Consider the following 16,555-nt stretch of genomic DNA (forward strand, 5'->3'; position numbering starts at 1 on the left):
AAAAGTACGAGAATGATTGCACTGAAAACACATTACGATCTTTTAAAATCTTTCAGGTATTCAATACACTCGCCAAGTGAAATAAATTAACTTTAAAGCTTCAAATATATGCAATAAAGTAAAATGTTTATACGCTGTAAAACCAAAGGTTAGTAATTTCAAGTTTATGTTTATAGCCGTGTAAAAACATGTGCTACTAAAATAAAATGTCACATTTCGGACTTTATTAAAGGCCGGCATAAATCCGCCGTACAGTTTTATAATCGTAGTTTTTAATAGAAGGCCGTTTAAAAAGTTGCTCAAAATTTGGCATTGATCGATAATAAAAAACGGGCAAGAAATTGATCTGTTTCAGTCTTAATCAAGTACGGTGGTCGCTCTTTAAATTTAATATTTCTGGATTAACGTGGTAAAATTTTACTAAACTGCGGCTTAGGCAGGCAACCCGTGAAATTCTGATTGACTTTAAACTGTATATAATTTTTATGGGGAATGCCCACTACTTTTATACCAAGTGTTTACATTGTTACAATTCTGAATTTCACGAATACTTCTTTACATATCTTCGGTTTAGGGCTATTTATTTTCGCCTAGAACGTACATAACAACACGCCTGACGTCATGTCGTCATGGATCGGGCCGGTCAAAGGTTGAGATAAAGTACCGAGATAAGGCTAAGTAGGCTTAGGGTTGGGTTAAACCATCATTCAAGTGTGGCTCTTATTCCAAGGCCTTATCAAGCGGTGCTGGACGGGGTGTCGAGTTGTGTCACCCAGTACTCGCTGATGACTGGCGAGTGACGGGTGACATAAGATAATCGCTCGACCGAGACGATCTGAATTGTCGTCAGCTGTTTTTACGCAAACTGACGAAAACACGTTTTTTTCGCATAAAGCAGCGGTCGAACTTAATTCCTCGATGCCCTTAATTTAATTATAATTTATTAAATAAAATTAGGTTGTTGAATTAAACTTCAAAAGTCACGGTTATTTTTTTCGACCGAAAATCATAATTTTGATCCCTTTGGAATGCAAAACACCGTTCCATCATATTTAAAAATACCCTGTCAATTACATATCCCGCTGCTAGCAAATCGAGTGTTACTTATCCTGTTTTTCCGTAAACTAATAAACGAATTAGCGATAGGATTGTGGTTTGTAAAACTCGTAATATGCGCAGTAAGCCTTACCTCAAACATTGAGCACCTGTGTTTAGGTATATACTGAAAACTTGGGTACGCGCTAGCCTACGCGTATATACAAATGACTGACTGGATTGTATCGTTTGCTTTCTTTTTATAAGCCTGTTTTGCTATACATAGATCAATAAGGCTTAGCTCTAATATGCATACACAATATCGTAAAACAGTGGTTTCCCGTTTTATATTGCTTTTTTAATAACACTTGGTCTGGTTGCTGAGCCGAAAAAGCAATATAAAAGTCAAGAAAAAAGTTTTTTTTCGTAAGGGCCCTTTCTGCTGTTTTATAATAATAGCCTTGCGGGACGTTAGAATAGCTCCCTGGTGTAAATACAATATTGTTTTTGTTGAATCATTCGGGTTGTAATTGGTATCGTTAATACTCGCTTCGGTTACAAGCTGCGGTTTGACGATGTACAAATTGACTCGTCAATAAACTCGCCTAACTTCCTATACTTTGCACTTGATCTGCGCTAAGGCTTTCCCACACAACCGACAAAGTTAAAGTCATGGGTCCAGAGCGCTTAGGAATGTAATAAACTGAACAAATCCCATTTGTTTTTAACGTAATATGATCCATTCACACAAACAGAAGTAAACGAAGTCGCACGTTTTACATACAGCGTTTTGTAGCCTCGCATTTCCGACCGTACACAAGAATTTCACACGCCTTTGTCTTCTTCTTTCGTTTTAAATTCTTGTTTTGACGCCAAACATCTAGTTCAAAGAGTCGTCCAAGTTTTTGGTCTAACTGAAACCTGTTAGCTTGCTTCCTGTTTTGCTAAATTCCCCTCGGTCGTAATCGATAAGGAAAGATTCGGTTAATGGATATCAGAATTAATAGACTGCAAATTCAGCAGAGGATGGTCCTACCGCACACGAATTAACTTAAAATATTAAAACCTGTGTTTTGAAAAGTTCAAGTCCTGTCTTCTGGTGTCAGTTACAAAAGTTGAACTTCGCTATCAACCGTATCGTTTTTAACTAAAAATTAAACCTAATGAGTTGGTTTGGAACCCTGCCACTAGCATTTAAATGTTGTGGGGTGGTCGACCGCTAAATACACTATAAACTCTGGTTACAAGACGTTTTTAAAAGTCAAGCGCAAGGAAGGCGCTTTATTAAAATACAATTGTCTGACTTCCAAACGTTAGGGCATAAAGTCAGGCTAAGTTTAATTGCAAGTCACAGAGTCACATTTTGTTGTAGTTTTTAACTTAGGCCTTACTACCAATAGCCATTTTATTAAACTTAGCTTTAGTGCATTATCTGATAAAAACTTCAAAACTATATTTACTAAACTCCCAACTAATATTACATTTTTGGGGGTAGATTAACGTTAATAAATGGGCCTGTAAACTGTTTATATCGTCGGGCCTGAGCGAATATGATCCGCGAAAGCTGTGCAAATACGGGGTTCTTCACGATACACATGCTTACGCTAATAACCCTGTATCAAATTATCCGATTTTTCGGTCATTAACAAATTATGCTATCAGAAAGCCTAATCAGCCGTTAAATTTTCATAACCACAAATACCTACTCAACGACGATGTTGCGCTTGTTGTTGAAGTTTCGGCAAAATAAACATGAAAATGTAGACTTAAAACATGACTAGCGATAACTGGTTGGGTGATGTTGCTTGCTTGTTGAAAATGCATATTCAGTCTGGTGTGATTTGATAAGCAAACAAGTATAAACAAACACATCACAGCAAAGTTTGCCCTGACAAGGGTATGCTAATGGAAAATCTAAAGCCTATATAATCTACATAGATAAACCATCCTTCTTACACTATTAAACCCTAATTGTGTTACTATAAAACTCTTATATAACGAGTCAAATTTAAATAGAACACGACTATAAAAGTTAAAATCTAACGCCATTTTTGTATAAGGACAAACTCTGTAAAACCTTGCGAAAAAACTAATATAAAAGTTAAGGGGTTACTTTTCCATAGAATCGCTCCATGGGACGGCTTCACCTTTAACCATTTGTTGCCACCCGTTCGGAGTTTTCAGCGAAGTCTTAACGGTCTCAGACGCCTTTCTATGTTCTGAAGTGCTACAAGGCGACAGCTACTTGGTGTTTATAAAAGCGGATACGATTTAATATAAAAACTGGCACTTAAAAATCACGATTCCGTTGCGTTTTTAGGTCAGATGTCTTTCAGTTCAATAACCAGCTTAGAAAATTAATTTAACGCCAATCTGATCTTAGAAAAACCCGACATTGCCAAATTAAATCAATTTTTAATCGCAATCAACAAAATTCGAACTTTTTTACTTTCGTTAATTTGTGTTAACATTTACTAAGTCACAAGGTAACGCTGGGTATAAACATTGCGGTTTTTAGCGATAACTTTTACAGACTAAATGCCGTGCGCTGTGGTTAGGATTTTGCGCAACTTGAACCTTTAGTTAATAGTTGGTAATTAGTAACCTGGAACAAAGCATGAATAGTTTCACAAGCATGTGCTCTTAAACTTAAATTTATGTTACTTTCTATTATTGTTAGTTTGCTAGAATTTTAAAACATCAATCTTAATTAGCTTCTTCATAGGCTTAATGGGCCTGACAAATCATCGACTGGTTTACGAGTTTTGTTACTTAGTTCGTTTAACCAAAACATATCGTTCTGGCATTTTGATGTAAAACAGATCTTCTTGAACAATTTTCTCGTCTTATCATGATTTAAAGCTTTTAATTAAGTTTTTGTCTTGCGATTATAGGCTATGGCCAATTGCGTATCCAGTTATTCCACATAAAAAAATAACAAAAATTGGCTTTTTTAAATAATATTTTAGATTTTTTAGGAAATAAATGTTTTGCCTATTGTTTATATAAAAGAAACTTCTTACAATTTAAAAACAAAACAAAAATAAATAAGTTGTTTAGATACATTTTATCAGCGTAAACAGTTTCTGTTAAAATAAAATTTAAAAATTTTAGTCAGCGAATTTTTGGACCGACTTAAGTATTGTGTTACGCAATAGGTATTACGTTACGTCATAGTTGTCAGAGCTTTTTGAGACGTCGGATGTGATTATTCTGAACTGTGATGTAGCGTAACAATCACCTGCCATTGCTTAAGGGTTAGAATACAGTTGTGACACAGAGGTTTCTGTTGTAATAAATGTTTTTAGGTTATTTTTAGAAGTCATTTCATTTACCTAGACTGAGTTAAAGTTTCTATATATTCTTTATAGGATGTTCAAACTGTGTCTAATAAACAAAGTAGCCTGTTTTAACGCTTTGCCAAAAAAAATGGCCCTACAAAATAAAATTTACAAATAAAAATTAATTAAATAAGATAATATTAATTTTTTTAATACGTATTTTCATTTTTTTATAGAATTATATTGTAAGATTTATTTTTGCGAGAAAAAAATATTAAGTATTTACTCGTAGATCATTGTAAAATCTTATGCCTGTTATAACTTCTGCTCGATTTGTTGTGAAATGCATTTCACATGTTATAGTAATTTAGTGGTTGCGTAATTTTGCCTAAAGATTTTTTTTTACACTATTAGCTGTAAATTTTTTTTGCGAATAGAAAAGTCACAAAAATGTGGGTTTAATAACCGGGTTTTTATAACTGTATGCATGCACATATCAGTAAAGTATGTCGGCAAAAGTAATAAAGTTACGCCAATATAAATGATAGGCAAATATGGACATTTGTTGGCAATGAATTTGTCCGTTTATTGTTTGCTTTAATGCATATAAATTTCTGATTTCAATAAATAACTTTTATTTTGTAAAAACTTATTGTTTAATTAGGTTCAATGAATTTTGAATTTTTAGAGAGTTTTTATAATTAAATTATTTTTGTAATTTATATACAGATAACTTAATAGAAAATGTTTTATAATCTTCGATCTACATTTATCCTTAAAACTACTGTTATTTTCCATCACCTTTAACTGCCATATTCATTCCCATTATGGCATTTTAAGCGCAGACTTAAACTTTTTCTGCCACTTGATAAAGTGGAAAGTGGCAGAAATTTGAAAGAGACAATTTAACATTTACAAACTTTAAAAAAAACAAATTTGCATTCAAATAAAAAACAAGATTGTTGCAAAAGTGAAATGACTTCAGCTACAAAGAGAAAACATGTGGTTAAAGAAATGTTGGAAAATTTTGACTTGCCAGAGTCACATCAAACTATTGTAAAGGTAAAATCAATTTTTTAACCTAGCTTTTAAAGCAGCATGGTGTAATGGCCAGAATACTTGTCTTCACTAGATGAGATCATGGGTTCGATCCCCACTGCTGTCATGCTGTAGTACCTTGAGTAAGGCGCTATAAAAGGTATAAACTCCTGCTAAGCCAACACTTAATCAGCAGGTTATAAATAGTAGGCAATGATATTCTATAGTACTCCAAACTGCTAAAGGCAACTCGAGACTGGATTGGGGTATTTGATGGTACTCTATACTTATGCTGTGAAGTCGACCTTTACACATTAAGGATAAATAAATGCGAGAAAAAAATTGGCTAGATTTAAATTATTATAAAAAGTATATAAATCGAATTAATGTTTGTCAAAAGGTTTAAATATAATTTTGGTAATCACTTAGGTGTTACGTGCCCCAGGTTCAAATTTACATGAGGTTTTAACACCAACTGGAGAGACTTATTTAGCCAGTCTTCCAACTAAATTTCGCAAAAATATCTGGATCAAAAGAGGTTAAAAAATATTTATTATATTTACCAAATAATGTGTTTTAGCAGTTTAAGTACATTTTAAATAATTCATGGTATACTTACCCTTTTTTAATATTTGTAATGGAATTTAATTTTTTTAATTTCAGGAGATTATGTTGTGACTGAGCCTATAATTGAAGGTGACAAAGTAAAGGGTGAAATCGTTCGAATTTTGTATCCGCAACATATCAAAATAATAAAGAAAGAAAACAAGTGGTGATTTTTTATTATTTACAACTTGTTACATTTTGAATCATCTTAAATTTTAAATTTAAAAAAATTTCTAATTTCAAATTTTTGTTAAACCAGGCCACAAGAGTTCGAAACAATTACCAACATTCAACCTCAAGTTCAAATCCCGGTAAAAGACACTGTAAGAGTCGAACATAATGGAAGCAGCGCTGGGGAGAGTAGCGATGAAGACGAAGATGACTTCTCAGACATTCCTCCTAACACCAATCGTCCTCCAGAACATTTGATCACGGATTCTGAGGATGAGACATCGGATGAAGAGGAGATTGAACATTAAATATTTTTTGAAATGCTGGATTATGATTTAAATTTTCAGATTTTTTTTTTTAATCTATTATTTTTTTGTGTAATTGTATTAATTAATATTCTGAGCTTTACCATAAGCAATGTGACCCAAATAGGTGGGAGTCTATTAAATGGATTTTATATATTAAGTAATTTAAAATTGGTGGGTTTAAGAATAAAATTTGATGGAATTATGCAACACTTTTTTTGTACATTGACCCTAAAAAATTTAAAGGTACCAATATGTATGTAATTTCATTCCCAAATAAAAATGGTGAAAAAAATTAGTGGGTTTATTAAATGAACGTTACAAATATATTTTTATCTGTAATCGGTCGTCATGGCATTTTTAACTGTGGTGAAAGGCGTCATAGATATTATATTCCGCTGGATGGACTTTTTCAAATTGTCTGGTTTTTTGTGGTAGGGTGGTATTGGTTGAAGGGGGCTGTATAAACTTTTGTTAAAATGTTTTTCGTCGTGTGCAGCGTCTATATCCTTATTGTAGGGCATGTTATTTAAAGCTTGGTCAAAAGGTAAATCGTAACTGTCGCCGTACCCCTGGTTGTTTGTTAAAGTGGGAATAAAATGCATTTGCTTGTTCGCGTTTTTTTCAGTCTGTGCGTTACCGACCATACAGATACTGTTTCGTAAATTGCACTCCTGAATGTATCTTCTTAATCGTGGGTTTCTATGAGTTTCCAATTCGGCTTGCTTATCGAAGATTTCAGAATTCTGGTTTCTGTTATAAATTAGAGTTTGTTTTTCAACGACACGTGGAACTTTGGATGCCTGGCGATAGGTTCCTACCGTTACCCCGCTTAAGGCTGCACCAAATGTTGATTTAGTTGGCAAAATTGGTGAATTTTTAACTTTGTAATCTTCTTGATCTTTAGGTTTTTGTCTTTCGTTTAACAATAACTCCGGGTCATTTAGGGAGATTTTCCATGCTCCAATTTTCCGACAAAAGGTTCGCTTTATTTGAACTGGTGCATTGGGTGAAGGAGTCTGTTTTAAAATCTTTTTTCTACTTTGAATAATCTTTTTCACCCCGATGAGGATAAAAAAAATTTCATTCACATTTTTAACATATTTTCCCGCCTTTAATTTGACACCTGTGTATCTATGTCGAAATCGCGTAATTTTATACTGCCGTAAAGTTTGCAACTATGTTTATATATTCCTGTGTTATGGCGCAACCGTTTATGGTTATTTGCCTATTGACGTGAAATTCTATTACGTAATTGAATGAGGAAATATTTAACTTTAAAACGAAAGCTGGCAAATAAACTTTATTTACCTACAGACCTACGACGTTGTAATTTGCATGTTTTGTGAGTCTAATAAATTATAATCAGGCGATCGTGATAATTTATCAGTTTGCTAGTAGCAGTTATGTTTTATGTGTCTGTAAATAATTTGCAGACTTGCAAAAGTAAATAAGTTGTTAAGGAAAAAGCATTGTGCCTGACTGCCTGTCTTATATCTTTTAGTGCAGTCCCCAGTCTGCCAGTCGGAAAATCTTTTAAAAACATTTTAATCTTTTTAGGTATAATCATACTTACTTGTGAATTTAAAAATATAAAAATTTTTAAACAAAAAACCTGCCAATAAGGACTAGAGACCACAGATAAATAGTTAAAGAAATCTTTTGAAATCTGTAAAGTTAAAAACGAAATCAAAGGAATGTCTTCCACATCACAGAAGCTTAAAGAATTTGTGGCTGAACCAATGGGTGATAAATGCATAACCGAGGTTGCCGGAATCGGCCCCGTTTTGGGTGAAAGGTTAAGTAACAATGGATATGATAAGGTAAGTAGTGCCTATTTTGTTTATATCTATGTAACTCTATTAAATGAAAGTAATGTTAAAAGCATTGCTTTTATTCTGTAAAAATAGCATTGCTTTTATTCTGTAAAAAATTTGATGCCAAATGCATGTAACTGAACTGGCAGTTTGGTGTAAAACCGGCAGCTTGGTGTAATGGTAAGAACACTTGCTACACCACACATGAGGTCGTGGGTACAATCCCCACTGAGCTCATGCTGTAGCGCCCTTGAGTAAGGCGCTATAAACGGTACGAACTCCTGCTGACCCAGCACTTAATCAGCAGCATAATTGTCGGGCAATTATAATCCATAATATCCCAAACTGCCACAGGCAACTCGAGACTGGGTCGGAGTAACTGATGTTACTCTACGTTTAAGTCGCGCATTCAACTTTTCCACATTGAGGATAAAGATATATACAAAAAAAAAAACACTATAAAACATATTAAACCAAGTTTATGATTAATGAAAAAATTTCTTTTATTTAGGCTTACGTACTTCTTGGACAGTTTTTGATACTTAAAAAAGATGAAGAACTGTTTAAAGAATGGCTCAAAGATGAAATAAAAGCCAATAAAAAACAGTCTGGGGATGCTTATACATGCTTTAAACAGTGGTGCGATGCATTTTTGTAAAGTTAATCGGTATTGACCCGATAAACTTTTGGGGGGTGTATTGTTTACGATAATCACTGACAATATTTTAAATTTATTTACTCAGATATTTTTACTCTGCAAAGTTGGCTAGTGTAATAGTTTTATCTTTTGTACATATTATTTAAGTTGCCATAAAAAATAACAGTTAAGTTAAAGGTTTCGGACAATTCCAGAAGCATATATATATCTGTAATTTTAAATATATATGTAAGATAAAAAATTTCTATTAATGTTGCAGTATCTTATAAAGAACAACTCTTCTATTTAATTGCCTCAATCCCTGAGTTCTCCTTAGATTTAGTGTTAAATTGTCATAAGGTTAATGAAACATTAAGTTTCCCTTTCGTTTGTTTCAATTAGCACTTTTTTCCAACCCCAGCCATTCTATTTGTGTCAAAAATAACTTTTTGATTGCATTATTGTTAATAATCTAAACACTTTTTTCATACTTGGGTTTTATCTTTGTAACAAATAAATAGTTTATTGTTTTTGTAGATGTGAAATTGTCGATTTTAACTAATTAAAATTTATTTTTTCCGCTTTATTGTGGCATTGTCACTTTTATTTAAAGTGTAAGACTGACTAAATAAGTTTTGAAATCCAAAAAATAACATCATATTTGTAGTGAGCAATAAGCAATAAGTATAATTTTTATTTTAATTAATATTTAATGTATAAAATTTTTACTTTCAAATTTTTATTTATTTATAAAAAAAGTTAATTTAAAGTTGACGCAAATTTTCTAAAGCAGCTATGTTAAAAAAATTTATTATGATCAATTTAAAAAAAAGTAATAATCTCGTTGGCATATGGCTTAATTAGTTCTTAAAAAGTATGGCTTTTTTAAATTTGATGGCTGTAGTCGAAAAATTGGGTACTCATAATTAAAACTTTAGTTCATAAACATCTGTAAAAAAATTATATGTTAACTCATAATAAAAAAAACTGTTGGTCTACTGTACATAGTAGAATTTAAAATTGGTTTCATATAAATTTAATACATTTAGTGCCATGTTTTAGGCACAAGATAGCATGACTTAAAACAAAAATTTTAATGTTAAGTATACAGGATATATGTTTACACACAGACTACTTACGGCTTTTCTCAAAATGTCGCCTTTCCCTATGAGTTGGGGCTTCTATTTTCCATTGACATCGTTCTTCAATCTCAATATTTCTCGATGGACTAAAAACTGAGCTTTCGAAATTTTCCTGTGTTATAGTTAAAAAGAGCATTTAAACATTTTTTTATATCAAATACTGAATTATTTTTTGGAAACTATTTACTTTTTTAAATGCTGTTTTATCCTCAATGTAGCATAAACCTAACTTGCCTAAATTTTTAGGTAATTTTGTTTTAAATCATGTAAGCAGTCATATAAATTTTCTAAAAAAAGAGGTTGGGCCGGATATATACTCTACAATGCATATAAAATGTTGTAGCACTGAAGAAGCTAAAATTTGTTAGTTTTTTGCACAACAAGCTTACCCTATAATGTTTTCGTTCTGTTCTGCACCACGACTGAGATTTGTTCAATTCTACTGCACACCACGACTCTCGTGAATTACCCACCGCATCTAAGTCTATTTGCGACATGGCTAGAGTTCTTCAAAAGCAAAATTTCGTTCCTAAATAACTCAGACCGCAAGAATAAAAACGTCTTTTGCTCGAAAGTGATAGCGTCCGTTGCTTGGTTACTGACCGGGTGGTGTGGCATAAAAATCGGTACTAAATTGAAAAAAATTTGTTTATAGAAATTTTAGGTTTAATTTTAAATTAAAAATATGTAAATTAATATTTGCAACAATGTATTTTTTACTATAAATAGTGCACGTAAAGATTATTTATTTCTATGTTAGTCAAGGCGGGTTTTCAGTAAAACAGCTGATTGTTGTTGTAGCACGTGATTGTTATCAACATCCCCTCAACCTGAGGAAGAGCAACGGTAATACACGGTATTTACGTTAATTTTGAGCTTAATTATAAATATTTTGTTAGTCTTAGATTAATAAAACAATAGCTGACCTATGTAATGTATTTAACAAATCGATTTATCAAAATTTATTCTTGCAAACGAACAATTGGATTTTTAAACGAATTGCTTGCAAAAAATTACTCAACAACAACTAAATGCAAAATTTTGGTTTTAAAAAATCGACAAACATTAACTAAAAAAAACATACATAGCAATGTTGTGCAAAATAACATTCTTAAATCATCAAAAAAAATCCCATCAAATATTATTCAAGTCAACGGGAAAGATTACAAGAGAGACAGTTGGACAAATGTTACCCCAAAAATTAACGAGTTTGTCGGCCGAAATCTTCATTTGCAAAAAGACCATCCAATTTACTTAATTAAAGATGCCATAGTTCAGCATTTCTACAAAACCTATGTAAAAGCCAGAAGAGTTCCTTTGTTTGCTGTGTTTGACAACATTTCTCCTGTTGTTTCTACGAAACAAAACTTTGATTCGATGTTAATTAAAGAAGACCACGTGACCCGAAAGAAATCTGATAATTATTACATCAACAAAGACACTCTTCTTCGTGCACACACTACTGCACATGAAAACGATTTAATTAAATCCGGTTTAAACCAGTTTTTAATATGTGGTGATGTTTATAGAAGGGACACAATCGATTCGACTCATTTTCCTGTTTTCCATCAAATGGAGGGTGTGCGGTTGTTTAACCATCAGCAACTATTTTCCGATTCTGAGCATCCGGAAGAGCTGCGCTTGTTTGAAGAAGACGGTCGGGAACAAACTGATAAGCAAGCTTGTCATTCATTGGAAGCCTCCAAACTAATGGAATATCACCTTAAAACAACCATAGAAAAATGCATGTTTGAGTTATTCGGTAAAGGGATACAATGTCGATGGATAGATGCCTTTTTTCCATTTACACATCCTTCATTTGAACTGGAAATTAAGTATCAAGGAGAATGGGTTGAGATGCTGGGCTGCGGAATTTTAAGGCAGGAAATTTTGAACAAGGCCGGGGCAGTAGACAGAATTGGCTGGGCCTTTGGTCTTGGTCTTGAAAGACTCGCCATGAAGTTATTCCAAATCCCTGATATCAGATTCTTCTGGAATCAGAGCGATGCCTTTTTGTCGCAGTTTCGGGGAGCAAAAAATATTCATGACATCAGGTTTCAGCCACTAATTAGTAAACAACCTGCTGTCCACAATGACCTGTCATTTTATGTAACTGATCAATTTAATGAGAACGATTTTCATGACATGGTTCGAAATATTGACGACAATGGCTTAGTCGAGAGCATCGTTTTGGTTGACCAATTTAAAAACGAAAAAATAGGGCAGACCAGTCTTTGTTATCGCATTTTTTACAGGCACACATCTCGCACACTTTCCAAACAAGAGATCAATGAAATCGAAATTAAAATAAAAAAAGCTGTAGAAGCTGAACTTAATGTAAAAGGAAGGTGGTAGTTTATAGCTATCCCAATATTAAATTGTTCATCTTTATTTATTTACAGAGCTGCTGTATTTAGTAAAGCCTTTTTTTGTAATTATTCGATATTGATTTTTATTTATTTGAAAACTGTTTTATGTTAAAGTCTGTCAATTAAAAATGGTAATTTGAATAATTACCTTACCATATTATGTGTCATTTAATCACAAGAATTAAGGGATTTATTTTATAAATTTTTAATTTATTTATATTTTTGTTTTTTAATTTGACATTAACAAAAAAAATGTTTGTTTTCAATATAACAGAGTTAGTTTATTGCTGAAATGAGTAAATTATGTTTAAAATCAATATAATAATTTAGTCAGGCTTTCATCCATTTAAATAACATTATTATTTTGTATAATTAGCCTAATAAAACATTCATAATGCATAATGACAAAAACTAGCACAATCATTAGGCAGGTTAAAGCCTGAAACTTGATACGCAACGTATTGGCAAAAATCAATTTATTGTTTAGTGGTTTGGTTGTTAATTTAATTCATCCAAAAAGATTCAGCAGCCAAGCAAAAATGTTTAACAATATAACAGAGCCATATGCCTATGAGACTGATATTATTTTAAACTTAGCCTTTGCTTTAGGTGCGTACTTTTGCTTGGTTTATTTTATCTATAGATGTAAAACTCGGATCGAAAAGTCGCTTTCCTTCATTTATTATACCGATTTGAGTTACATATTTCTAGCAATTTTAATTGTTTTGCTACAAATTTTTACCCGTTTACGTAGCCTCTACTTTTCGATTTGCAGCTCATTTTTGGTGGGGTCCATAGTAGTTTGGAATATTCATGAAATTTGTGTTTACCTTTTTATTTGGGAGCGGCAAAGAATGTTATACAAGAATCTACTGTTCAGTAAATTTAAAACTCCATTAGTTAAAATCTTTAGCAGCGTAGTAATAGTGTGCTGCGTAGCAGGGCGAATTGGTAGTGGAATGTTCTCTATTTTTGAAGCATTAGCTAAGAGTCGCGTTCGCAACCCGTTTCGACACGCGATTAAACGCCCCATGTAAAAGGGCTTACAGACTACACCCTTTGTGTTGAACAGCCTAAAAAACTGGACTCGATACAGTTGGCATGGAAACTACTTGTTACGATTGCCGCTGTTTTCTCAATTATATTTCAACTGTCATTACTAGGACTTATCCTACACCCTATTTGTAAAAGATTCGGTTGCACAGAACGATGAAATCGAAAAAACGGTAAAAAATTCAGTTATTCGATTGTCTGTTTGCACATCTATATACATTTTTATTGACTTTTTTCGAAGTATGACATTTGTTCTGTTTAGCTGCGGGCAATGAATACTCTTCTGGGTATCGGTTTTTGTACTTTCGAAAGTAATACGCTTTGCCTGTATTCAATTTTCTTTTAGCAACTACAAAAACCGACTATTACCGTTTTTTGGCACAAATAACAACCAAATATGTCCCGTTGTTCAGAAAATATTCGTATGGCGCAGTAAACACACTATAGACGATACTACAAACCTTAACGGGTTTAATCCTGACTGCTTCTGTGCCGGAGCTTTATTGGAGAAACTGCAAGTACAAAAGTACAAAAGTAGTTTTACTTAAAATATGTAAAGACTTATCGTAAAGCTATTTTGTAAATTAAAATATGAATTATAACTTTTGCCATTGTAACTTAGGCTGGGTTTTCAATGTGTAATTTTTACACTATTTGTAAATATTGTTGCATGTTTTTCGTTGACGAATGTATCTATTAAAGAAGGGCTAACTTATCGAAATAAAATTATGATCGTGTATTCCTGTTTTTACCTAAGGCTAACGCGCAGTAGCCATAAAGGGGATGCAATTAGAAACACAGCTTTCTATTGTGGCGGATAAACATATACTGCAATAATGTTAATTATTTAATCGCCGCAAATTAATCAAATTTCTTATCATAATGCAAATACGAGGGCTTTAAACTCAATTTACAGGTGTTAAGTCGTATCAGCTTTGCATTGTGACACGAAAGAACAAAAGGCGTCGTCGGAAATTCTAATTGGACGCTTCACACGCGAAATAGCATTGATCAGAGCCGCAGGGTGCACACCTGGGCGATTGTGATGTCATACAGTGGCATGCGCGATCAAAATGTTTAAACTTAATTTTAGTCTGGTTTTCTTAAGTTACTCAACAAATTTTATATAGCTATGTATTAAACGTTTATGGACTTGTGTTGAAAGTTTAGTTCTATTAGAATTTAACACGCTTTTAGAATAAGAAAGTATTATGTATTTACGTTGTTACTTTATCGATTGAAAGTTTTATAAATAAAAGATGAACCTGAAAACTGCTAAAAGCAAAAAAGCCTAGAAAAAACACTGACTGGTGTTGTGGAAGTGAAACTGTCGGAGCGAAATCATCAATAAGTCAGCGCGTGGCACAAAGTTTTGACAGATAAGGTTATAGATTAGTCAAGGGCGAACTTTCGATCGAATTTTCCGGTGTTCAAACACAGCCAGAGCGCCGGTCGATCGTCCTTTTGTTCTGTCTTGAAGCCTGGCGCGGAAGTAATCGGGCGTGGGCCGAGGAACAAAAGCTTGTTATCGCTTCCTCCGTACGTGCGAAATATCGACTAAGGAAAATCGATTTTGACAAAAAAATGCTTAGCTAGCAATATATAGCAGCGTGTTGGATAGACAGATTTATATTACCTTAGTTTATTAGTCTATTCTTAATTAGTCAATGTAAACCCTTTTGCTTAACATCGATCGTTTTTTTTTTAATTTAGAGGATAGCATAGAAAAGTAATTTTTCTGCTCATTCTGAGCGTATAGTATTTAATATTAATCTTTAAACAAACTACTTATATTTTTAGACAAACTAAAGATTCTATAAATAAATTCATTGAAAATGACCATTAACAATAACCAAACCAGTATGCGTAATCAAAGCAACAAGCGAAAACGAAGAAGTCAACAAATGGACGAAACCCAATTTACCAAACGTGGAAGATATAGTAACTTATATGATCAGACTCAGCAACAGCTCAATGATCATCCCTATAACGGATTTACCACACCAAAACATAGGCACTACTACGTTAACCAGACCCCGTTTACTCCAACACAAGATGGTACTGTCAAGCAACTTTTTACTGAGCATCCAATTATTTCTTCTACTCCCAAGCGTAACAAGCCTGAAACTATTTGGAGGCCTTGGTTGTTACCTAATTCGTCGACAACAGTTAAGACAACGCATCGTAGGCGAGTTAGCAATGCCCATAACCACCAACGTTGTTTTAAAACTACGCCACATCGCGCGCAACCTACCCAATCTCAGAGGAACACACATTGTCAAAGAACTAATCAAAATCACCAGTCGCCAACTGGGTTTTACGATAATTATTTTTACGAAAAACAGAAAAACAATTGTCAAAATATAAACGGTCAAAAATCTCGAACTGCTGTCCAAGTACCTACCGGCTTTGAACATTTTAAACAACCTGTTAAGTAAGTACTCTAAATATTTTTATTAAAACGACCATATATAAAAAAATTATTTTTTAATACTACTGTTTTCTTTACTTTATTAACATTTTCTTTGCATTATCGCAGATTAATGTGGCCAAAAAGCAAGACTCAAGATTACATGTTTTATGAAGGACAAAGGTTTCTCGATGCGTTCCCAGTACAAGCAACGTTTGGGTTTTATGACGATACAGACAGTGATTCGGGAACTTCAAGCCCCAATCCATTGCAAACTAATTTTAATTTACCTACATTAGTGAACTGATTCTGTTTCAATATTTACTACGTTTTTTTATTTCGTTATTATTCACAAAATTCAAATAAAACTGTACTTAATCAAAAAATAGATTTATTGATTTTTTATTTTTAAGTAGACTGACAAGGAATAGAAAGTTATTAAGATATGTTTTTTTGGCAATACAGTTGTTTATAAAATTACATCCTTAAGCGAGGATAACTTAAAAAAAATAATGAAAATTTACCGCCAAATTTAACACGTGATGTCATCGTTGTTTGTAAACACGACAACATGTGCTCCGACGTTAATTTTTTTGCATTTAAAATAAAACTATTTTCTCACTAATAATAAGTTACAGAACATCTGATTCACTATACAATACTTACTTTTATACTGTCTAAATGTTCATAT

The 16,555-nt window shown here is 32.9% G+C and overlaps 4 protein-coding genes across 4 annotated transcripts; 3 read left to right on the forward strand and 1 right to left on the reverse strand.

The window, feature by feature from the left end:
- Window positions 1-5,011: 5,011 nt before the first annotated feature.
- On the forward strand, window positions 5,012-6,725 carry LOC145755445 (putative RNA-binding protein EIF1AD). Its single transcript, XM_082571686.1, has 4 exons — window positions 5,012-5,378; window positions 5,784-5,892; window positions 6,018-6,126; window positions 6,220-6,725. The coding sequence occupies exons 1-4, from the start codon at window positions 5,292-5,294 to the stop codon at window positions 6,437-6,439; spliced, it is 525 nt and encodes a 174-aa protein (XP_082427812.1). The 5' UTR covers window positions 5,012-5,291; the 3' UTR covers window positions 6,440-6,725.
- Window positions 6,726-8,001: 1,276 nt separating this feature from the next.
- LOC145755446 (barrier-to-autointegration factor-like) lies at window positions 8,002-9,476 on the forward strand. The gene is made up of 2 exons (XM_082571687.1): window positions 8,002-8,259; window positions 8,765-9,476. The coding sequence occupies exons 1-2, from the start codon at window positions 8,134-8,136 to the stop codon at window positions 8,909-8,911; spliced, it is 273 nt and encodes a 90-aa protein (XP_082427813.1). The 5' UTR covers window positions 8,002-8,133; the 3' UTR covers window positions 8,912-9,476.
- A 14-nt stretch (window positions 9,477-9,490) lies between these two features.
- LOC145755448 (protein SPATA45 homolog) lies at window positions 9,491-10,608 on the reverse strand. Its single transcript, XM_082571689.1, has 3 exons — window positions 10,422-10,608; window positions 10,030-10,144; window positions 9,491-9,839 (listed from the first exon to the last, which is right to left on the reverse strand). The coding sequence occupies exons 1-3, from the start codon at window positions 10,527-10,529 to the stop codon at window positions 9,817-9,819; spliced, it is 246 nt and encodes an 81-aa protein (XP_082427815.1). The 5' UTR covers window positions 10,530-10,608; the 3' UTR covers window positions 9,491-9,816.
- Window positions 10,609-10,871: 263 nt separating this feature from the next.
- On the forward strand, window positions 10,872-12,680 carry LOC145755439 (phenylalanine--tRNA ligase, mitochondrial-like). Its single transcript, XM_082571679.1, has one exon. It carries the CDS (start codon window positions 10,966-10,968, stop codon window positions 12,385-12,387), a length of 1,422 nt encoding a protein of 473 aa, XP_082427805.1. The 5' UTR covers window positions 10,872-10,965; the 3' UTR covers window positions 12,388-12,680.
- Window positions 12,681-16,555: the final 3,875 nt, after the last annotated feature.

This window comes from Corella eumyota, chromosome 6, assembly GCF_963082875.1.
Source record: "Corella eumyota chromosome 6, kaCorEumy4.1, whole genome shotgun sequence".
Lineage (NCBI taxonomy): Eukaryota > Metazoa > Chordata > Ascidiacea > Phlebobranchia > Corellidae > Corella > Corella eumyota.